Genomic DNA, 16853 nt, shown 5'->3' with positions numbered 1-16853 from the left:
GCCGTGCAAGTATATGCAAAAGCATACTATTTTAAAAATTTAAAATTAAATGAGGAGAAAACAGAAATCTTATTAATTGGCCCCACAGCAAAGAGGGATGAGCTCTTTAAAAGATTTGGTAACCTGACTCCTTTGAAAGTGACTAAAAAGCATTCTTTCATCTCAGATATATTGTAAAGGTTCACCTATTCCTAACTCAGCAAGATGCTGAAAAACTAAGTCATACTTTTGTCTTGAGTAAGTTGGACTACTGCAATGCACTTTTTACGGGTCTTCCTAAAAGGTCGATTGAGAGAGTGCACTCTGTGACTAGACTGTTAACAAAAACAAAAAGAGAGAACACATCACTCCTGTCTTGGCTGAACTACACTGGCTCCCTGTGTCATCCAGAATCAATTTTAAAGTCCTCTTAGTTGTTTATAAAGCTCTCAATGAGTTATGGCTGAGCCACATCACATTGTTTTATATTCCTTCACGAGCCCTTAGATCTTCTACTGCAGGTTTGCTTTAGACCCATGAGCCTACCCAAAAGAAAACTGGAGATGCAGCTTTCTTCAATTATGTTTGGGACCATAACTGTGGAAGGCCTTACCTGAAGACGTTAGAGAAGCAGGCTCGATTGAAAGCTTTAAACGACACTTATAAACATATCTTTTTAATCTAGCCTTTCTATAGCATGATTTTTGCACCATTTCTTTTGTGCCATATCCCATCATCTTTAAGACACTTTATTCCATTTTAAGGAATTTTTATTCTTTTTTCATGATTGATTATGTCTTCAACTTAAGAGTTTTAGCTGTGTTTCCTTTTTAAGCTATTCTTGTCCTCTCTTTTAATGCAATGTGCTGTTTTCCATTTTTCTTGTTTGCCTTCTTTTATTCTAAGCATGTATTCCTGTTTAATTCTTAATGTCTCTCTTTTGTTTTTGTTTTTTATCTCTTTAATGTGAAACACTTTGAGCTGCATATTTGTATATTATAAGTATAATGCAGGCATTAACACAGCTTGGAAGCCCAGTCACCTGTTGTTATTGTATTGTACTTGGTGTAATAATAATCAGACTGGCAGCAGTGGCAATAAAAATAATTTTATTATTATTAATTACAATTATATACATTATATTTATTAGTTTGGTCCAGAAGGTGCAGCAGCTCGAGCCATTTTAGCCACCATGTGTGCACATCTCTGCCAGAGATTGCTGTCAAACTGCTCAGTCTCCCCCTGGTGCCCGAGTACAGTAAGTGTGAGGTTCAGTCGCTCCAAGTCTGAGGCCAATGTTGGGAATAAGTTCCCCAAATGAAGGATTTAAGTCAACAGGTGGTTGTGATGATGGATATATACATCAAATCATTACATCTTGTAGCGCAGGTTGAGAGGAGGCAAGAATGACTGTTCAAGTAAATGTTTTTAACAACTGAACTCTGTTGGCACAGAAAGAACAAAATCCATTGCTGAGACTTGAGTTGTTCTGAAACAGCAATTCAACATAGATTGTGTTCATTACATCATTGATGTTGAGTGTATTCATGGTTGTTGCACTACATGGAGTATAACATTGTAGAAATTAGAATCTACTCTCTTAAAAATAACTGAGTTCAAATCATGACACTTGGCCAAGCAGCATTTTCAAGCCCTCCTCCTCACATACAGGGGACAGCACACAGTTTATGAGGTGAAGGGTTAAGGGTAATGCCAACTCGTGGTGTCAGATCCAGCTCATCCTCTGAAACTCCAGGTGGAGTAGTGAAACGAAAGTGCTGCAGGAGGGTGGTGAAGAAGATGAAGAGCTCCATCCTGGCCAGACTCTCTCCGAGACAAATCCTGCGACCTGCAAGAGAGAACAGAAGAAATGTTTCAGCTCATCTGCAAGAACATTAACATCATCAATAAATGACGGTTAAATTCACCAACCTGCAGAAAAAGGCATGAATGCATCTCGCTTGACAAACTTTCCGTCTTTGTTCAGGAAGTGGGCAGGATGACAGGTGTGAGGATGCTCCCACTCGCTCTCATCATAGAGGACAGATGTCAGGAGAGGATACACTGTGGTCCCCTGTAGACAACACAGAATTTGAAAAAGCTTTTAATATGCTGAGCAATACATCAACTACAGAGAATATTTCATGTGGCCCAGTTTTGCCACATTTGGATTTTAATTTCACATTTTTTATTCTGAACATGAAGATGGGTATGGATGACCAACAAGACTCCTTAGAAGATAAAGAAATTAATTAATCAATTAAAGTTACATTTAAAAAATAAAGTAAATTGCATAACTGAAAACTCACTGTGATGATCCTCGTGACATGACAGAAAAAAAATATTTTCTCTAACCTGAGTTTGAACTTTTTGATGGAAGTTTGATGGAGCTCAGGACGCATCCTGACGACAGCCGCGTTACTTCAAATTATTTTACTGTTAAACTTGGAATCAGTGAGAAGATTTTAAAGTAATTTTTAAAGTATTTTGATGTCTTTATTACAGTAGACAGAAGACAGGAAACAAGGGAGAAGGAGATGCAACACAAGTCCCCAGCTAGATTTCAACCATGGGTTTTTGGGTTTGCATTTCACATTCAGCATCTTAACATCCTATCCACAGGGACGCCCCAATTTTACCTTTTTAATAAAGTAGCCCTGGAAGGTGATGTCTCGGCTGGTCTTGTGAGGAAGAGCCATGGGGACGATGTTAGCCAGTCTCTGTGTCTCATGGATGACGGCGTCGGTGAAGGGCAGGTTCTTCCTGTCCTCAACCTGAACCTGACGACTTCCTATCACCCTGCTCAGCTCCTCCTGGACCTCGTCTGGAGGATGAAAGCGGGTGAGGACAAATTATGTTTAAATGCATGTTGTTTATTTGTTTCTTTTGCTGTTTTTGTTCGTTTTTATGATGATTTTTGTGTCAGTAAAGCTGGAAAATCTGTTTAGTGATGAATGCTGTTTATACATACGGCTCCTTACCCTGTATTTTTGGATACTTGGCCATAAGCAGAAGTGCCCATCTCAGTGTAGCTGCTGTTGTATCAGTTCCAGCAGCAAAGAGATTAAAAACGGTATACAAAAGGTTTTCATTGTGGAAGTGGCTGTTGGTAATCCCAGATTCCTGCATGTTCAGATGAAACAGAGCAGTTACTGAAACAAATCTAATCTAAATCTTTGATATGTAACATTACTTTGAATGACTAACTGAGAATCACAGACTTTTTGTTTTGATAATGATGGTGGAGGATATAAATTCCATTCTTGTCACTAAATGACCAGTTTACAGTCAACTTTCTCCAATAAACTGATTTCTTAAATGTCATGTCAACGAGAATCCTGGCTAACATAGTTGGGGTAAAGGATTATGGAAACCTGATTTCTCCAGCTAGATTTCTCCTGGAAAACATTGATTTCTTGCTTAACTCAACACCAACTAGGATCTCAGGGCTCAGGGGCACTGACAGCTCACCAGAAACATCTTCCTGCTCTTGATATCCATTGAAAACAAATTGTGCACCAGAATGGCACTGGTTGAGGTTTTATGTATGGAATTCTAGACACTATGCAAGAGGTTGGAATTCAGCCAAGAACAAATGCTAACCAAAGAAAACAAAACACTGCAAAACACCATCAGTACCCTCACCAGTCAACTATCGTCAGTTACAAAAGAAAAAGAAAGACATGACAAAGACAATTCTAGATCTACAATCCTTTAGCATGAGAGACAATCTGGGCTTTTCCAGCATCCCTGAACGCAGCCCCAACAATCCAGAAAACATAATAAAATAATTCATTGCAACAAAATTCAAAGTTCCATCTGAGCAATTCAAAGACATCACATTCCACAAAAAAAGAACTGCAAAAATACAAACTTCATTTAAAACAAGCTTACAAACAAGAAAAAAAAAATCTTAATATACAGACTGACATGAACATTTCGTAGATGGTAACAAATCAGAAAAATACCTGGCCAATCATCCACCAAAACAAAGAATAAACAACAATTTCAGTAATTAAGGACCCAGCAGGGAAGCCCATTTACCTTCCTGAGGGAATAAATGATACCTTTCAAGATTTTTAAAGCAATTTGTGTTCATCAGAGCAAGACCCACATACAGAGGACATTAACTGGGTACAAGCTACAGTGCAGCTACAATCCATCAAAACATCAATATCAAAAGGTATTCAAACATCAATCATAGACCTCAAAATCTGTCTTTATGCAGATTATGCATCACTCTTTTTGGGAAAAAAAAACTTTCCTCATTGTAAGGGAGCATTAAAACCATTAAAACATTTTCAAATTATTCAATTAACTGGATGAAACCTCCCTCCTCTATATGGACAGAATATGACAGTCCACCAGTTGTCCCAACATCACATATCTTGGTTTAAACATTTTCCCCAAGCTGTCACCCCACTGCTCAGTCCAGTAAATGATTTACTATGCTGGATGAACCTGCCTCTCTCAATTATGGGAAGACAGATGACAATACTTTCAACACTGAACTTTCTTTTCCACAATGATCCCAACACAACCCCATCCTACCCGGTTTGAATATCTGCACGCCATCAATTCTAAGTTTTAGCGGAAAAATAAAACAACCAGAGTCAAACTAGGATCAACATGGACCTCATTTGTGGAAAGATAAGGGACATGACTATCTAATGTGGGACACAGAAATGACACAGAATTAAAATAATGGCTATGAACATATTTTGATAGGTGATGATATGTTTCCCAACCTCCAGATTTTGTTTTTGGACCAGAAAGGCATCCACAAAACCTCTGCACATCTGGGGATTGAGGGTCTCTTTCAAACGATTGAAAAACTTTAGGTTCTGTTCCTTGTTGAACTGAGACAACTGCTGGATTTCCTTCCTGTTAGAGAATAATTTGCCGATCCATGGGAACAGGTTGTACAACTGTTGAAAAAAAAAAATTACCAGGAAAGTAAAAAATGAAATTATGTATTCAGTTGAAATATTTTTATGTATTATATATTTTGAAACCACAATGCTGAAAGTATAAGCTTAACAAAAGTATAATATGATACCTGTATGGATGGGGAACCGACAATTAGAATAATTCTGTTTGTTTGATCTACCAGGGATGTGAACTCTGGATCATCATATTCAAATCTGCTGCCATAGACCATGGAGCAGATAATATTAGAGACTGCATAGTTCATTGGTTGGGTCGTATCAAAAGCTTCTCCTGAAACAACAGAAACAGAGAAAGAATCATTGTTTTTAAAGTCCAACATGTTGGTTTTCATTGCAGTTGTTTAAAATGAAAACGCTTACCTTTGAATTTCTTAAACACTCCTATAAGATATTGACATTCCTCAATGATTTTATCCTCACATGCTTTCTTGCCCATCCCAAAGTCTCTCAGGTTAGTCAAGGCAAAGTGCCTCATCTCTTTCCATGAATCCCCATTGGACCATAAAACCCCTGAGATGAAGTATTTGAATAAAATATGTGTAAACTGATAAGCTGATTGTGGGCAAAGACTATGAATATAAACATGCAAGTGAATGAACACAGGAAGGTAATTTGGTAAAAGCTCAGGTTTTTTTCATTCCTTACCATGTCCTTTATTAAATTCATCAGCAATCAGCATTGGATCTCTTTCTCCAAACTCATCAGCATGGTTGACAAGTGCCTCCTTCACTGTCTTGTATCCTGCTAAGACCACCACTTTCTTGCGTCCCAAATAGACAGTGAACACTGAGCCATATTTCTTGGAAAGCTAAGAACAGAGGCATACTGTCATGACATTTTTATGCTTCACAGAAACACAGGAAAAAGGAAAAAAGTGACATAATTATTAGCAGACACAACAAACTAAAAAAAAAAAACTACTATGGCACTTCCTCACCTTCAGTAATGTGTGGAAGGGTTTCTTAAGGTCCAGCTGCAGCAGGTTACCCAGCAGGGGAAGTGGTTTTGGTCCAGGTGGTTCCTTCCTGTCCTCCTGGGAGCTGAAGCTGGAGGAAGAGATGAGGTAGATGAGCAGCAGGACCACCAGAGCCCCCAACAGGGAGACAGAACTGGAGGACTGGAGAAAAAGATTTAACATCCCCATGAAAAAAGTGTCCTGAAGTTGCAAGTACACTGACAAAATGAGTCTCCTTCTGGTGTATTTAACTCTATTAGTGTTTTGGTGCAGAGGAGGGATCTTTTATGGCTGCCATTAAAAAGTTGCCACAGCCAAGTGTTAAACATTACAAGGACAAATCTCTCTTAAAAGAAACAACATTCAAGGGGAGGCAGGGAGGGGAATAGTTGTTTGGAAACCTGATTTCAAAACAGGTCAGGTCAGAGCACACCCACTGTATCGCACCTACGATGTGCACATATAAAATTGTACGCTAAAAACACAAACACACACGTGCATACTTGTGTGCATGAGGATTAAACACTGATTTGATGATGCACATAAAATACACATGGAATAACAATATCTAATGCAATTGTTATGTTAAAATGTGTCCCTTGTCCACAAATTCATCCAACTTTAACAGATGATATGGAGACAAACATAGTTAAATGAGACACAATAAATGGACGTTTAATATTTCAGTAATGATTCACCTTTTAGCTGGCTCCTGCAATATTATATAATTAACAAAAGTACCAACTTGCTTTCAGGTAGATATAAAATAACCAAGCAAGCACACAGCTGGTGAGATCATTAGCTCAACACTGGAAGGAAAGCAGTAGAAAATAAGTGACTAGCACTATCATGAATTTTATAGATAAACATTATTATAAGGCTACAGCATGTGTGACTGTTATGGCAATAATACAAGCCGTGCAAGTATATGCAAAAGCATACTATTTTAAAAATTTAAAATTAAATGAGGAGAAAACAGAAATCTTATTAATTGGCCCCACAGCAAAGAGGGATGAGCTCTTTAAAAGATTTGGTAACCTGACTCCTTTGAAAGTGACTAAAAAGCATTCTTTCATCTCAGAAATATTGTAAAGGTTCACCTATTCCTAACTCAGCAAGATGCTGAAAAACTAAGTCATACTTTTGTCTTGAGTAAGTTGGACTACTGCAATGCACTTTTTACGGGTCTTCCTAAAAGGTCGATTGAGAGAGTGCACTCTGTGACTAGACTGTTAACAAAAACAAAAAGAGAGAACACATCACTCCTGTCTTGGCTGAACTACACTGGCTCCCTGTGTCATCCAGAATCAATTTTAAAGTCCTCTTAGTTGTTTATAAAGCTCTCAATGAGTTATGGCTGAGCCACATCACATTGTTTTATATTCCTTCACGAGCCCTTAGATCTTCTACTGCAGGTTTGCTTTAGACCCATGAGCCTACCCAAAAGAAAACTGGAGATGCAGCTTTCTTCAATTATGTTTGGGACCATAACTGTGGAAGGCCTTACCTGAAGACGTTAGAGAAGCAGGCTCGATTGAAAGCTTTAAACGACACTTATAAACATATCTTTTTAATCTAGCCTTTCTATAGCATGATTTTTGCACCATTTCTTTTGTGCCATATCCCATCATCTTTAAGACACTTTATTCCATTTTAAGGAATTTTTATTCTTTTTTCATGATTGATTATGTCTTTAACTTAAGAATTTTAGCTGTGTTTCCTTTTTAAGCTATTCTTGTCCTCTCTTTTAATGCAATGTGCTGTTTTCCATTTTTCTTGTTTGCCTTCTTTTATTCTAAGCATGTATTCCTGTTTAATTCTTAATGTCTCTCTTTTTTTTTTTTTTTATCTCTTTAATGTGAAACACTTTGAGCTGCATATTTGTATATTATAAGTATAATGCAGGCATTAACACAGCTTGGAAGCCCAGTCACCTGTTGTTATTGTATTGTACTTGGTGTAATAATAATCAGACTGGCAGCAGTGGCAATAAAAATAATTTTATTATTATTAATTACAATTATATACATTATATTTATTAGTTTGGTCCAGAAGGTGCAGCAGCTCGAGCCATTTTAGCCACCATGTGTGCACATCTCTGCCAGAGATTGCTGTCAAACTGCTCAGTCTCCCCCTGGTGCCCGAGTACAGTAAGTGTGAGGTTCAGTCGCTCCAAGTCTGAGGCCAATGTTGGGAATAAGTTCCCCAAATGAAGGATTTAAGTCAACAGGTGGTTGTGATGATGGATATATACATCAAATCATTACATCTTGTAGCGCAGGTTGAGAGGAGGCAAGAATGACTGTTCAAGTAAATGTTTTTAACAACTGAACTCTGTTGGCACAGAAAGAACAAAATCCATTGCTGAGACTTGAGTTGTTCTGAAACAGCAATTCAACATAGATTGTGTTCATTACATCATTGATGTTGAGTGTATTCATGGTTGTTGCACTACATGGAGTATAACATTGTAGAAATTAGAATCTACTCTCTTAAAAATAACTGAGTTCAAATCATGACACTTGGCCAAGCAGCATTTTCAAGCCCTCCTCCTCACATACAGGGGACAGCACACAGTTTATGAGGTGAAGGGTTAAGGGTAATGCCAACTCGTGGTGTCAGATCCAGCTCATCCTCTGAAACTCCAGGTGGAGTAGTGAAACGAAAGTGCTGCAGGAGGGTGGTGAAGAAGATGAAGAGCTCCATCCTGGCCAGACTCTCTCCGAGACAAATCCTGCGACCTGCAAGAGAGAACAGAAGAAATGTTTCAGCTCATCTGCAAGAACATTAACATCATCAAGAAGTGACGGTTAAATTCACCAACCTGCAGAAAAAGGCATGAATGCATCTCGCTTGACAAACTTTCCGTCTTTGTTCAGGAAGTGGGCAGGATGAAAGGTGTGAGGATGCTCCCACTCGCTCTCATCATAGAGGACAGATGTCAGGAGAGGATACACTGTGGTCCCCTGTAGACAACACAGAATTTGAAAAAGCTTTTAATATGCTGAGCAATACATCAACTACAGAGAATATTTCATGTGGCCCAGTTTTGCCATATTTGGATTTTAATTTCACAGTTTTTATTCTGAACATGAAGATGGGTATGGATGACCAACAAGACTCCTTAGAAGATAAAGAAATTAATTAATCAATTAAAGTTACATTTAAAAAATAAAGTAAATTGCATAACTGAAAACTCACTGTGATGATCCTCGTGACATGACAGAAAAAAAATATTTTCTCTAACCTGAGTTTGAACTTTTTGATGGAAGTTTGATGGAACTCAGGACGCATCCCGACAACAGCCGCGTTACTTCAAATTATTTTACTGTTAAACTTGGAATCAGTGAGAAGATTTTAAAGTAATTTTTAAAGTATTTTGATGTCTTTATTACAGTAGACAGAAGACAGGAAACAAGGGAGAAGGAGATGCAACACAAGTCCCCAGCTAGATTTCAACCATGGGTTTTTGGGTTTGCATTTCACATTCAGCATCTTAACATCCTATCCACAGGGACGCCCCAATTTTACCTTTTTAATAAAGTAGCCCTGGAAGGTGATGTCTCGGCTGGTCTTGTGAGGAAGAGCCATGGGGACGATGTTAGCCAGTCTCTGTGTCTCATGGATGACGGCGTCGGTGAAGGGCAGGTTCTTCCTGTCCTCGACCTGAACCTGACGACTTCCTATCACCCTGCTCAGCTCCTCCTGGACCTGGTCTAGAGGATGAAAGCGGGTGAGGACAAATTATGTTTAAGTGCATGTTGTTTATTTGTTTCTTTTGCTGTTTTTGTTCGTTTTTATGATGATTTTTGTGTCAGTAAAGCTGGAAAATCTGTTTAGTGATGAACGCTGTTTATACATACGGCTCCTTACCCTGTATTTTTGGATACTTGGCCATAAGCAGAAGTGCCCATCTCAGTGTAGTTGCTGTTGTATCAGTTCCAGCAGCAAAGAGATTAAGGACGGTATACAAAAGGTTTTCATTGTGGAAGTGGCTGTTGGTAATCCCAGATTCCTGCATGTTCAGATGAAACAGAGCAGTTACTGAAACAAATCTAATCTAAATCTTTGATATGTAACATTACTTTGAATGACTAACTGAGAATCACAGACTTTTTGTTTTGATAATGATGGTGGAGGATATAAACTCCATTCTTTTCACTAAATGACCAATTTACAGTCAACTTTCTCCAATAAACTGATTTCTTAAATGTCATTTCAACAAGAATCCTGGCTACCATAGTTGGGGTATAGGATTATGGAAACCTGATTTCTCCAGCTAGATTTCTCCTGGACAACATTGATTTCTTGCTTAACTCAACACCAACTAGGATCTCAGGACTCAGGGGCACTGACAGCTCACCATAAACATCTCCCTGCTCTTGATATCCATTGAAAACAAACTGTGCCCAAGAATCGCACTGGTTGAGGTTTTATGTATGGAATTCCAGACACTATGCAAGAGGTTGGAATTCAGCCAAGAACAAATGCTAACCAAAGAAAACAGAACACTGCAAAACACCACCAGTACTCTCACCAGTCAACTATCATCAGTGACAAAAGAAAAAAAAAAAGACATGACAGAGGCAATTCTAGATCTACAATCCAGAAGAATTCATGGCAACAAAACTCAACTGGGTACAAGCTACAGTACATCAAAACATCAATATCAAAAAGGTATTCAAACATCAACCATAGACCTCAAAATCTGTCTTTATCCAGATTATGTATCACTCTTTATGGAAAAAAAACCTTTTCTCATTGTAAGAGAGCATTAGAACCATTAAAACATTTTCAAATTATTCAATTAACTGGATGAAACCTCCCTCCTCTATATGGACAGAATATGACAGTCCACCAGTTGTCCCAACATCACATATCTTGGTTTAAACATTTACCCCAAGCTGTCACCCCACTGCTCAGTCCAGTAAATGATTTACTATGCTGGATGAACCTGCCTCTCTCAATTATGGGAAGACAGATGACAATACTTTCAACACTGAACTTTCTTTTCCACAATGATCCCAACACAACCCCATCCTACCCGGTTTGAATATCTGCACGCCATCAATTCTAAGTTTTAGTGGAAAAATAAAACAACCAGAGTCAAACTAGGATCAACATGGACCTCATTTGTGGAAAGATACGGGACATGACTATGTAATGTGGGACACAAAAGTGACACAGAATTAAAATAATGGCTATGAACATATTTTGATAGGTGATGATATGTTTTCCAACCTCCAGATTTTGTTTTCGGACCAGAAAGGCATCCACAAAACCTCTGCACATCTGGGGATTGAGGGTCTCTTTCAAACGACTGAAAAGCTTTAGGTTCTGTTCCTTGTTGAATTGAGACAACTGCAGGATTTCCTTCCTGTCAGAGAATAATTTGCCGATCCACGGGAACAGGTTGTACAACTGTTGAAAAAAACAAAACAACAACAACAAAAAAACACAACACATCAGTATGTAAAATAAAATATCATTATCACAAAAATAAATAATGAAGTTATTTATTCAGTTGACACATTTTATGTATTGTGAAACCACAATGCTGAAAGTATAAGCTTAACAAAAGTATAAAATGATACCTGTATGGATGGGGAACCCCCAATTAGAATGTTTCTGTTTGTTCGATCTACCAGGGATGTGAACTCTGGATCATCATATTCAAATCTGCTGCCATAGACCATGGAGCAGATAATATTAGAGACTGCATAGTTCATTGGTTGGGTTGTATCAAAAGCTTCTCCTGAAACAACAGAAACAGAGAAAGAATCATTGTTTTTAAAGTCCTAAATGTTGGTTTTCATTGCAGTTGTTTAAAATGAAAACGCTTACCTTTGAATTTCTTAAACACTTCCATAAGATATTGACATTCCTCAATGATTTTATCCTCACATGCTTTCTTGCCCATCCCAAAGTCTCTCAGGTTAGTCAAGGCAAAGCGCCTCATCTCTTTCCATGAATCCCCATTGGACCATAAAACCCCTGAGATTAAGTATTTGAACAAAATATGTGTAAACAGATAAGCTGATTGTGGGCAAAGACTATAAACATATGAAACATGCAAGTGAATAAAAACAGGAACGTAATTTGGTAAAAGCTCAGTTTTTTTTTATTCCTTACCATGTCCTCTATTCATTTCCCGCACAATCAGCATTGGATCTCTGTCTCCAAACTCGTCAGCATGGTTGACAAGTGCCTCCTTCACTGTCTTGTATCCTGCCAAGACCACCACTTTCTTGGGTCCCAGATAGACAGTGAACACTGACCCATATTTCTTGGAAAGCTAAGAACACACACACACAGGAAAACAGACAGGATGTTAGAATTGCAGGAAAAACTAACTACCCTAAAAAGAAAAATTAAAAAAAAGTCCTATGGTACTTCCTCACCGTCAGTAACGTGCTGTAGGGTCTCTTGAGGTCCAGCTGCAGCAGGTTACCAAATAGGGGGAATGGTTTTGGTCCTGGAGGATCATTCCCATCTGCCTGGGAAGATGAGATGAGGTAGACCAGCAGCAGGACTACAAGAGCCGCCAACAGGGAGAGAGAACTGGAAGACTGGAGAAATACATCTAATAACCCCATAACTTTAAAAGAAACTGTATCCTTCCCAGTGTGCTGACACAATATGTTCCCTGCCCTATTTCCTTCAGCTCTGTGAGTGTTTTCGTAAGGAGAGAAGCCTTTTTGTAGCTGCCAGTGAGAGAAAGGTCCAGCCCACGGGTAGGGCCAAAGTATAGAAGTATAGAAAGGTTCACCTGGAAAAAAGTAGTAAATGACTGTCATTATCAGGTGGTTTCAGCACATAGTGCTTTATTTGTTGTTGGATTTTAAAAAGATAAGCTTGCACTTCTGTTATCTTGAATGGCATGTCTTAATGTTGACTTGTAATCAGAAAAGGGAGAGTAATTGAGTCTATAGGTTACAGGAACAAGTGACATAAAGATTTACCCAGGCAGGCAACTCTGACCCAGTGATATTTCGCTGATGCTTGTTTCAACTGTGAGTGGAGGTTTTAAGGAAAGTCATAAATCATTTTACTTGTTTTTTGTGAAGTTTTAAAATGTGTAAATAAGTATCTCTGTTTTTGCTGCTCCAGAACATTAACTGGTTGTTTTAAAGTTCTTTGAAGCCTATGTACAGTGAGTACTTTTGATATCCCTTACCTCCCTTTGTCACATCCTGCCTGGTTTTTGGGACTCTTTGTGTTCTTTTGGTTTCCTGTGTTGCACTTCTGTTCAGTCCTTTTGGTCAGTTGACTTTGCTCTTTCATGTTATTTGAGTTGTTTCTCAGGAAGACTATTAGATTATTGGTTAGCTTGTAGTTCTGTGTTTCTGGGTTCATTTATTCAGAGACAGTTTGGTTTATGCTGGGATGTTGAGTGGTGTTTTCTGGGTTTTGGTTTGCTCTGTTTCCCTTGTGTGATCTTCACATCTCTACTCATCCGCTCCTCCTCTCACCTGCCCTGCATTACCCTCGTTAGCCCTGCCTTGCTCTGTGATTTCCCCACACTTGTCCTCTATCAGCCTCATCAATCCTGCCCTGCTCCTAGTGTCTTTCCCAGCCAATCACTCCCAGCCTGCCCTTGTGTCTTGCCACCTGTTCCCTGTTGTCTATTAGTTCAGTTAGTATATAAGTCTTGGTTTGCAGTTTGCAGATCCTCTGTTCTGTCCAGTATGTTTTTTTCTGTTTGCTGTTCTGTCAGCTTTTGGTTTTGCTGCTCACTCCAAATAAAGAGTTTTCTTGAGAACTGCTTCGCCTTTGGTCTCTGCATTTGGGTCCATTCCTGCTACTCATTGTGACACCCTTTACTTCAGGGACGTTTTCAAAGGTGGACTTGCAATGGAGTATTTTTATATTGTAGTCTGAATACTAACTGAAACTAACATGACTTTCTAAAAATGCTTTTCTCACTGGCTCTGTTAGGGAAATTTTCTTCAGAAAGAGGCACATAAAGACATAAAGAAAGCATTAAACATTGTTACTTGTTGAAGCAGTTGTAGACACTGTACAATCCATCACACCATCAGTAACAATTATACAAATGTCCAAACACAAACAAAAATACAATCATCTTGTATTTTTGGAGAGAAAGCATGTTGTTCAGTTGGCCCTTTCTTCAAAGCCAGCCCTTTCTCTAAAGATTGTGAACCCAAACTAGACAGCTTTATACCTCTCCAGAAGCAAAGCTAAAAACAGTCTGGTCCCTAAATGGACACTTCCAGAAACCGTTACACCTTCTGACAAACAAGTATGGTCACACGATCTAACAGAGACCTCATGGTCAATCAATAACTTCAAAGTTGGCAATCCTTTAACTTTATCTTGTCTAGGTACCTCATGATCCACACAGTCTCTAAAACAGTAGGCTTAAGACAAAGATATATCTAGCTAACCCCAGAGGTCAGCAAGAAATCCTCAGATAGAAACAAGTTCAAGAGTTCAACTAGCCTAGGAGTAGGATTTCTTCACCAACATGTATCCCCAAAATGACAATGACATTACATCACATTCAGTTGATAACAAACATTGACCTCTTAGTTTAAAAACATTTGTAACATATAGCCTATACAAAAGATTTATAAAATGATAACCTACTATTTAACCTACTACAATTTTCTTTCACAGCTCTTAACAGCGCCATCATTGTCAGACAGTTTTTTTTCTTGTTGACAAAGTTTAATAACATGCCTTGGTGTTCTTTCATATTTGCAGGTTAGTAGTGTGTGCCTGATTAGCTAGCTACCAGTGTTTTAACTGTACTCATCGCTTTCACTCACCCTTCCCCATGAAGTTCACGGGTTATGGGATGAAAGTAAGAGAAGGGGCATTTGTCTCCCCAAGTTTGTTATTAAGAAGGAACATTAGTGCTGTTTTACAGGGCAACTCGTGTTGCCTGAGAGGAGGCACTGTCTTACAGGCTAATGTCAGAGAGCGAGAGAGAAAAGTCTCCTGTGTGCAGTAAATCTCACAGATTACCTGAAAGACTGTAACATGATTGTGTGCAGTCTTAGTGAGCAAGATGAGCATTGATACATATCAACTCTCCATTTGCAAAGTTACCTCTACTTTCTCTTCGTGATGGTATCAGATTCTTTGGCCATCCATTCTGTAGCCTTGGTCGCTAAGGTTGTCGCTAAGGTTGTTCCACAGGCTGTTCATGTTGTCCACTCACATATTTTTGAATCAGAGTTGGGCTCGAACATGAACAGATGTATTTGAAAAGTTTATATTTCAGGTAAAGAAGGAGAAAAAGAAGCAAAATCCAACTACTACTGTTTGTTTACATAGCCTCCACATCTGGAGTCTGGGGCAGTTTCTGGGAGCTAATCGGTCAGAACAGGTGGTCTCCTCAGGAGACAGGAGCTAAAACTGTCTTTGAGATAGGGGCTGAACTGAGGGGCTGCATAAAGGGTCAGTGTAAGATGGATGAGGAGTTTTTTTGAACTGTAAATCATGCAAAAACATTCCAGCAGAGCCCCAGAATTAAAATGTAGACCTGAAAATGTGCATGATATGCCCTCTTTAACCCTATGACATGAATGGCTTATAAACATGCACATAGAATATTGAAGTGATTCTGGATCATATGGCGTTTTTGGTTAGTCCAAAAACAAGGACATTACAGCAGACTAATACAGACATGAATATGACTTTCAGAATCTGATATTGATAAAAACATGCAAACTTTTGGTGGTTTACAGCTGATAAAGAGCAGATCTGGTGGCACTATCCACATATGGAGCAAAGGTTGAACCTGAATGGCTTACGTTACAATGATAAGAAAACAGTGGCATGGATTATTGTTTAACCTGTAACCTTTGAGGTGCTTCAGGTTGATTCTTAGTTGTCTACTGTTTTCTCTGGGAAAGTTCTTCCCAATTGTTTATAGGGAGCGCTTCAGGGTGCTGCACTATCCACAACCCCAACAAACCTCATGTGAGTAGAATATGTGCTACCCCCCAGAGGATGCCCACCAGAGTCATCCACACAAAACTTAGTAACATCTCCTGACTGTCACATTCATCAGCTGATTCTGAGGGATAATAAGACATATATTATTTAGCAATAGGTAACACAATTACATTTTTATGGAGGGAAATAAGTGATCTGTCCTCATTTATGTAAATGGGATGGACAAAATATAACACCTCTATAATACAATGCAAGCCAACGAAACTCAAAAGGAGCAATGCCTAACAGGGGGAATTAGCTTCAAAACAGTTACACAGCAGCATGTCAACACTTAACTTCCTTTAGTCAACAAGTCTTCCAATCCACGATTCCACAACTCCAACCATGCTCTTCTGAACACCAACAAAGACACTCAGCTCACCCAGGTGTTTTCTCTGACCTCAGTTACCCAGAATGAGGCCCAAACCAGAATAAATCAAATAAATAAATCAAGCAAATATATCAGAGAATCCCCTAGGTCCTCCACTCCAGGTGGCATACTTACCAACCTTGTAACAGATTGGTCCCTCCATTTCAACTGACTGGGAAACCCCTATAATCAGTGTCACCTGGACATGTTTCAGCACAAAGAGAACAACCGAATAAATGCACACAAACAAAACACCTAGGAACCAGACTCAGAGGAGCCCCCAATTTGTCAGGACCAGCTCAAAACCATGACAAATAATGAGGGGTGACTCAGAAAAAGTTAAAGCAAAAACACATTCATTTATTTGAAACAACTAAAGGGGGTGTAGCAGTCAGTACGTGTTGCGTGAGTGAAAAAATAGTGAGTGGAATGTTGTATGGTGAAAGGAAAAGCAAAGACAAATATGTGGAGCATGGAGAGTAGGGAGCAGAGTTTCCCCCTTCTCTCTCATCATGGAGTAAATGGGGCGTGCTCTTATAGTACTGGAAACACTGGGCCCAGCCCAATAATCAATGACCCAACCACACCTGCTGGGTGTCTGCAACACAAAACACAGAGACAGGGAGCGCTCCTT

The 16853-nt window shown here is 38.9% G+C and overlaps 2 protein-coding genes across 3 annotated transcripts; both read right to left on the bottom strand.

Moving 5' to 3' along the window:
• Positions 1 to 1392: 1392 nt before the first annotated feature.
• Positions 1393 to 6072, bottom strand: LOC121882123 (cytochrome P450 2K1-like). Its single transcript, XM_042390151.1, has 9 exons — positions 5866 to 6072; positions 5574 to 5736; positions 5283 to 5438; positions 5039 to 5193; positions 4728 to 4907; positions 2961 to 3102; positions 2619 to 2803; positions 1912 to 2053; positions 1393 to 1828 (listed from the first exon to the last, which is right to left on the bottom strand). The coding sequence occupies exons 1-9, from the start codon at positions 6070 to 6072 to the stop codon at positions 1641 to 1643; spliced, it is 1518 nt and encodes a 505-aa protein (XP_042246085.1). The 3' UTR covers positions 1393 to 1640.
• Positions 6073 to 8188: 2116 nt separating this feature from the next.
• On the bottom strand, positions 8189 to 16397 carry LOC121882117 (cytochrome P450 2K1-like). 2 transcript variants are annotated; one of them, XM_042390142.1, is made up of 10 exons: positions 16355 to 16397; positions 12285 to 12415; positions 12016 to 12178; positions 11728 to 11877; positions 11478 to 11638; positions 11125 to 11304; positions 9757 to 9898; positions 9415 to 9599; positions 8708 to 8849; positions 8189 to 8624 (listed from the first exon to the last, which is right to left on the bottom strand). In XM_042390142.1, exons 1-10 carry the CDS (start codon positions 16380 to 16382, stop codon positions 8437 to 8439), a joined length of 1470 nt encoding a protein of 489 aa, XP_042246076.1. In that variant the 5' UTR covers positions 16383 to 16397; the 3' UTR covers positions 8189 to 8436. The 2 variants fall into 2 exon arrangements, with proteins under 2 accessions (XP_042246076.1, XP_042246075.1); XM_042390141.1 differs by lacking the exon at positions 16355 to 16397 and having other exon boundaries at positions 12285 to 12803.
• Between the last annotated feature and the right edge of the window lie 456 nt (positions 16398 to 16853).

The sequence above is a fragment of the Thunnus maccoyii genome, chromosome 17, assembly GCF_910596095.1.
Source record: "Thunnus maccoyii chromosome 17, fThuMac1.1, whole genome shotgun sequence".
NCBI lineage: Eukaryota > Metazoa > Chordata > Actinopteri > Scombriformes > Scombridae > Thunnus > Thunnus maccoyii.
Note: the sequence above shows the minus strand (reverse complement) of the source record. Positions and strands in the feature narration are given on the sequence as shown.

What these genes read in the sequence shown, in the direction of transcription:
- LOC121882123 (XM_042390151.1), bottom strand. Translation starts at nt 6,072, where the DNA reads ATGGGGATGTTAAATCTTTTTCTCCAGTCCTCCAGTTCTGTCTCCCTG. An exon ending in CCTTCCACACATTACTGAAG is followed by an intron (nt 5,737 to 5,865) that starts GTGAGGAAGTGC and finishes CTCTGTTCTTAG; the next exon opens with CTTTCCAAGAAATATGGCTC. An exon ending in CAAGTATCCAAAAATACAGG is followed by an intron (nt 2,804 to 2,960) that starts GTAAGGAGCCGT and finishes TTCATCCTCCAG; the next exon opens with ACGAGGTCCAGGAGGAGCTG.
- LOC121882117 (XM_042390141.1), bottom strand. Translation starts at nt 12,680, where the DNA reads ATGACAGTCATTTACTACTTTTTTCCAGGTGAACCTTTCTATACTTCT. An exon ending in GGAAATGAATAGAGGACATG is followed by an intron (nt 11,878 to 12,015) that starts GTAAGGAATAAA and finishes ACTTAATCTCAG; the next exon opens with GGGTTTTATGGTCCAATGGG. An exon ending in ATTCATGCCTTTTTCTGCAG is followed by an intron (nt 8,625 to 8,707) that starts GTTGGTGAATTT and finishes TCTCTCTTGCAG; the next exon opens with GTCGCAGGATTTGTCTCGGA.